Source organism: Myotis brandtii, unplaced genomic scaffold (assembly GCF_000412655.1).
Source record: "Myotis brandtii unplaced genomic scaffold, ASM41265v1 scaffold1040, whole genome shotgun sequence".
Taxonomy (NCBI): Eukaryota; Metazoa; Chordata; class Mammalia; order Chiroptera; family Vespertilionidae; genus Myotis; species Myotis brandtii.
In genome coordinates this window covers 980,705-986,952 of record NW_005353498.1, presented here as the reverse complement: position 1 = coordinate 986,952, position 6,248 = coordinate 980,705, and the positions used below count along the sequence as shown (strand labels likewise).

General features: G+C 54.4%; 1 protein-coding gene across 1 annotated transcript in view; it reads left to right on the top strand.

The window, feature by feature from the left end:
- Nucleotides 1-4,582, top strand: part of PLVAP (plasmalemma vesicle associated protein) — a 9,004-nt gene extending 4,422 nt beyond the window's left edge. The window contains exons 2-6 of the mRNA XM_005856702.2: nucleotides 558-654; nucleotides 755-1,467; nucleotides 3,359-3,419; nucleotides 3,516-3,594; nucleotides 4,474-4,582. Coding sequence (XP_005856764.1) covers nucleotides 558-654; nucleotides 755-1,467; nucleotides 3,359-3,419; nucleotides 3,516-3,594; nucleotides 4,474-4,567 — 1,044 coding nt within the window. The 3' untranslated portion in view covers nucleotides 4,568-4,582. The remainder of the gene's footprint in view (nucleotides 1-557; nucleotides 655-754; nucleotides 1,468-3,358; nucleotides 3,420-3,515; nucleotides 3,595-4,473) is intronic.
- Nucleotides 4,583-6,248: the final 1,666 nt, after the last annotated feature.

The window sequence follows — 6,248 nt, the reverse complement described above, 5'->3', positions numbered from 1 at the left end:
ATATATATAATTGTATAGATTTCAGAGAGGAAGGGAGAGGGAGAGAGAGAGAGAGAGAGAGAGAGACACCAATTTGTTTCCTGCCGCTCTGGCCCTGAACAGGGCTGGGGATCAAACCTGTAACCCTTCGGTTCCCAGGCTGACAATCTAACCACTGAGACACTGGCCAGGGTAATCATAACAACTTTCGAAGATCAGACCAGCTTTCCCTGTAAAGGAGCCATGCCCTCATGAACTAGGCCAGTGGTCGGCAAACTGTGCTCGCGAGCCACATACGGCTCTTTGGCCCCTTGAGTGTGGCTCTTCCACATAATACCGACTTCTGCACATGGGCCACGAAGTTTCAATCGCACTGCACGTGCTTTTTTTCGTGGTATTTTGTGGAAGAGCCACACTCAAGGGGCCAAAGAGCTGCATGTGGCTCGCGAGCTGCAGTTTGCCGACCACTGAAGTAGGCCATCTGAGTGCTGGATCTGGGGCCTCAGCCCTGAGGGTCTGGGCAGTCCTGGGGTCAGGGGATGCCTCTCTGAGGTCTGGCCTGTGTCCTATCCGGGCAGACGACCTACATAAACAACGAGCATTTCATGGCTGCCATTATCCTGAGCGAGAACCAATGCCAAGAACAGCTCAAGGAGACTAACAAGAGCTGCAACGGTGAGTGCTCCGGGCAGTGGGGAGCCAGGGTGGGGGCTTCCCCATCCAGGTCCTTGGCAGCCCCCCAGCCTTCCTGCGCCCTGTCACCCTGTGCCTGCAGCCTTGCGCCTCATGCTGACCGAGAAGACCAAGACGCTAGAGGTGGAGTTGACCAAGGAGAAGGCTGTGTGCGCCAGGGACAAGGAGGGTCTGGGGCTGAGCAAGAGGGTGGTGGAGGAGCAACTGGCTGAATGCGGCAAGGCCCGGGAGCAGCAGCGGCAGGAGCTACAGCTGGCCCAGAGTCATCTGCAGCAGGTGCAGTCCTTCTGCCTCCCGCTGGACAAGGACAAGTTGGCGGTGGACCTGCGCAACCTCTGGAGGGACTCCATCATCCCGCGCACCCTCGACGCACTAGGCTACAGCCCATACCATACCATCGGCTCCGAACTGGTCTCCGTACGGAGAATCTGCGACCACTTGCCCAACCTCATGAGCACCAAGGTGGAGGAGCTGGCCCAGAGCCTGCGGTCTGGCATCCAGCGTGTGGCCCAAGAGAATGCAGACCTCCAGCGCCAGAAGCTGGAGGCTGAGCAGGCCCTGCGGGCCAGTCAGGAGGCCAAGGAGAAGGTGGCGAAGGAAGCCCAGGCCCGGGAGGCCAAGCTGCAGGCCGAGTGTGCCAGGCAGACCCAGCTAGCGCTGGAGGAGAAGGCAGCGCTGCGGAAGGAGCGAGACAACCAGGCCAAGGAGCTGGAGGAGAAGAAGCGGGAGGCCGAGCAGCTCAAGATACAGCTGGCGGTCAGCAACTCCACGCTGGACACCTGCATCAAGGCCAAGGTGGGCTGGTGGCCCTGGGTTCAGGCAGCGTTGGTGGTGATGTGAAGCTTGGTTTTGAAGTCTGTTGGAGTTTGGGTTAGTTAGGGCTCACTTGAGAGTTTCATTGACATTAGGATAGGGACCAAGTCTCAGATGGGATCAACACCAAGGAAGAGTGTAGGGTTAAGACTGGAGTTGGAGGTAGGGTGGCTGTAGGGTCCAGGGTTCATTGAGGGGTGAATCTAGGATATCAGTTGCTTTATGATCAGGCTGAGTTGAAGCATTGAAGGTGGACTTATAATTTAGGGTAGGGTCACACAAAGGTGGCTGTTGAGTCTAGGGTTGGTTTAAGGATTATGGTTATGTATTTATTCATATGGGATTTTGTTGGCATTAGGATTGGGGTAGAGTTTGAAATTGAGAATTACTGAGAAAGGGTTAAGGATTGGGGTTGAGTTTAGGCAGCTGGATGGGCCTCAAAATTAGTTTAGGGTGAAGAATAGGAATTAATTGAGGGTTGGTGTCAGGGTTGGGAATTGTTGAGCTGAAGGATCAGGGGGCAATGGGTTAAGGTTGTGAGTGACATTAGGGTTATAGTGAGGGTTAAGGCAGGCCTAGCGGAAGGTTTGACATGATGTATAATTTGTGTTTAGAGTTGGGTCACGGTGAGTTCTTGGTGACTGCCATGTCTAGAGTTGGTTTGGACTAAGGTTTGGGTTCCATCTCATTAGTCTTAGAATTGGGATTGAGTTTGGAGTTTAGGTTATGAGAAAAGGTTAAAAGTTGGGTCAGGGGTTGCATGCAGGGCAGCTGTTGGGTCTAAGGTTGGATGAGGAGTGAATCTAGGATGTCAGTGGCTTCGGGACTGGGTTGAGGTCCTGAAGCTGGAGTTGAGACTCAGGTGGGTGTAGGTGGCTTGTGGGTCTGGAGATAATCAGAAGTTTGGAGCCAAGAGTGGATGTAGGATTTCATGGGCATGAGGAGGGGTATTGACCATGAGTTTGGAGTTGAAGTTATGTTGGGTCTTGGATGGCTGGTAGGGAGATGCATTGGGCTGGCATTGGAATATATTTGAGGTGAAAGATTAGGTGACCCTGGGTTAGGATGGGGATACATTGGGGTTGGGTGGGGCTCAAACCTGGATCTAGAGGAGAGGTTGTGTGGATGCTGATCTTGGGGTGGGGCTGGGGTGGGGCTCTGTTTCAGGTAGAGACTGGGGGTCTAAGGTTGAGTTGGGGTTGAGCGTTACCTTGGAAAGGTGTTTGTAGGTGGCCATTGTGGATCCCAGGGCTGGGGCTAGGGGAATGGGGTTGGGGGCTGGATTTTTCATCGTGGCTGGGTCTAGGTGATGGGTTAGATCTAAAGTTACTTCAGATCAGGTTTGTCATTGGGACTGGGTTTAGGATGGGGTTTGATTCTAAGGAAGGCTCCGTTTCATGTTGGGATTGGATTTTAGGTAATTAAGATCAGAACTGGTTTTGGATTTCAGGTTTGGGAGGATTGGTTCAAGGTTGTTCAAGGCATGGCATTGAGAATTGGGGCCCAGTGGTTTACAGAGTGGGTCGATTTCAGTCTGGAAGGGGCTGGGTTGGGTGATGGACTCAGGGTCATGGATCGGGGTTAGGTTGGCATGGAGGCTATAATGGAGACTGAGGCAGGCCAGCCCTGTAGAGTAGGGTCTCTGGGAGCTCTAAGCAAACCCAGTCCCTGGAATCCCCAGTCATTTGAGGGCAGGTGGACATACGTGATGATGCTACATCCATTGGCACATGTGTCCTCCATGAGTACCTCTCCATGGGGTCCACCCTGGAAGGACCTCAGAGCCAAGGGCACGGAGGAGCAAGAATCTCCTTGGCACTCTTGTTCAGGGGTCCTGGCTTCCGCCAATCTCCCTCTATCCTTCTTCTCACAGTCGCTGCCTCCGATGTCTATGCCAAGACCTGTTGGCCGTGCCCCCAACCCCCAGCCTATCGGTGAGTGAGGGCAGAGCCAAAAAGGGGAGCTCCCATCTATCCCCAGGGGAAGGGGCTACTAAGGCAATAGGTTGGGCCTAACACCCTCTCTCGCAGACCCAGCCAGCCTGGAGAAATTCAAGAAGAGGATCCTGGAGTCCCAGTGGCCCCCTGCAAGCAACGCAGTCGCATCCAGGTAAGGTACTGGGCAGGTCTTAATCTCAATGCTTTGGTTCAGGACTAGGGGTGGAGAGAGGCTCATCTCATACTTGCTGCTTCCTTAATTGAGTGCCTGCTATGTACCAGGCCCTATGCTGGGCCCTGAGGACACCACAGTGACCAAGATGCGCACAGTTCCATTCATGAAACTCCCTAAGTAGTGGGCAAGAGAGACAGCGATGGAGCCATGATAAGAGGAGTGACCAAGAGCCTACAATTATTAGGTGCTTAGTGTGAGCTTGGCACAGTTGTAAGCACTCTGCACTATTAACTCATTCCACCTATCATCTGTGAGCTACTATCCCACTTTCCGGATGAAGCGTGAGGCACAGAGAGGGTGTGCATCATGCTCCAGGTAGCACAGCTAGAGAGGAGCAAGCTGGGACCTGAACCCAGGTGATCGGACTCCAGATAGGCAAGGGAGAGGCTCGGTGAGCAGGGGACCTTTGAGCTGGAGGATGGACAGAAGCAGGCCCGGGGAGGGCAGGTGGGACAGTGCTCCAGGCTGCATGAACCATCAGGGCCAAGGCCCAGTGGCCTGGACTAGGGTGGGAGAGGGTGGCTGGCGTGGAGGAGGGGACGGAGGGAGAGCAGCATCTGAGAGTGACCCTGGCCCCTCACTCCACCCCTCACTTTCCACTTCTACAAAAATGGGGGCCTCTGAAATCAAGGGCATGAAAATGCTTTGCCAGCTGTAAAGTGCTGTCCCCCAGTGGCTGGAGCAAGGGGCTGGGGGCCTCAGCGGGGGAGCCTCAAGGGCGCCTGGCACATGCTCAGGTCATGGCTCCATGCCTCTGCCCCCCTCGCCGCCTCCCAGGGACCGGTCATCCATCCAATGACACCCTGTTTCTCACAGGGAAGGTGACGCAGGCCGCACCCCAAGCACACCCTGTGCACACTGCTGGCCTGGGACCCGGGACTGGCGGTCCCATTTGCAGGTTAGAACCTGAAGTCCTGGGAGGCACCCAAGATTTTAAGTCAGATCCCTCTGACTCCAGAGCCTGTGGCTTTCTCCAATGGCTTTGCCACCAGACTATCGGCCGCCTGGGTCTATTTTAACCTCGGTTGCTAAATGCAGGCCGTGCGTCCAGACTTCCAGAGATCTGTTGTCCACAACTCAGGGCTCTCCACATGAGCCTCCATCTCCACTACGCCTCTTCTCACACCCCCGCTCCGTCGGAGCTCACCCCTTGAGGAACTGGTCCCCTCACTCTTTTTTTTTTTTTAAATATATTTTATTGATTTTTTAGAGAGAGGAAGGGAGAGGGATAGAGAGTTAGAAACATCGATGAGAGAGAAACATCGATCAGCTGCCTCCTGCACGCCCCCACTGGGGATGTGCCTGCAACCAAGGTACATGCCCTTGACCGGAATCGAACCTGGGACCCTTGAGTCTGCAGGCTGACGCTCTATCCACTGAGCCAAACCGGTTAGGGCCCCTCACTCTTCCTGGGCCAAATCCCTCAGCCTGGGGCAGCCTGCAGACTGGGAAGCAAGAGGGTAGGGAGAAGCCCCTGCTCGGAGCAAACTGTTTTCCTTTCTCCATCCTGGCCGGGAGCCAACGTGGCAAGGAAGGAGGTGCTATTATTATCCCCATTTCTCAGAGAGGGAACTGAGGCCCCAGGGAAGTGATCGGGCCGGGCCATGCGTCAGCAAGTCAGGGCCAGAGCCAGGCCTGTCCACGTCCCAGCTGAGAACGGGGAAGCTCTTGACATTGTTTACCCCAAATGACGTCCCCCTGATGGGAAAACAATGTGCTCTCGACCCTGAGCCCCTCCTGCTGCTCTCGGCGGGGCTGCAGGAAGGGCTCCAGCCTTAGCGAACCTTCCCTGGAGAAGGGCCGGGGATAGGCAGGCGGGGTCATCAGTGTGGGTTTAAGTGCCGCTCCACCGGCCCCTCAGGGGGTGACCGCAGGCGACTCTCTGGCCAGAGAATCATAGCAACCACATTTCAATGCACCCAATTGGGCCGGGTCCGAGGCCCAGCATCAGACCAGCCACTCCACGGTCTGGGAGCTGATTTCCTTCCCACTTTTATTCCTCTGCGCTCAGAGAAAGTCTCCGCTGGCGCTAACTCGCCCTAAGGCCTCCCACACACATTGCTCTCAAGGCAGACCCAGGGAAGACCATCCTGCATATCAGATATTTACATTACGGCTCATAACAGTAGCAACATTACAGTTATGAAGTGGCAACGAAAATAATTTTACGGTTGGGTCACAACATGAGGAACTGTATTTAAAGGGCCAGAAGGTTGAGAACCACTGCTAAGGCCTCCCACACACATTGCTCTCAAGGCTGACCCAGGGCCCAGCATTACCGAGACTTGAGCACGAGATCTTGCTTTTTAAAAAAATATCTATATGTTTTTGTTTATTTTAGAGAGAGAGAGAAACATTGATTGGTTGCCTTCTGCATCTCCGCTACTGGGGATCAAGCCCACAACCTGGGCATGTGCCCCGACCCCAGGAATCGAACCGGCAACCTTCTGATGTAAGGGACCAGGCTCAGCCAATGAAGCCATTCCTGTCAGGACAAGGTCTTGCTACTTAATTGCACCTTTTCCCCTCTTTTTTTGTTAATCCTCACCCAAGGATATTTTTTTCATTGGTTTTTAGAAAGAGTGGAAGGA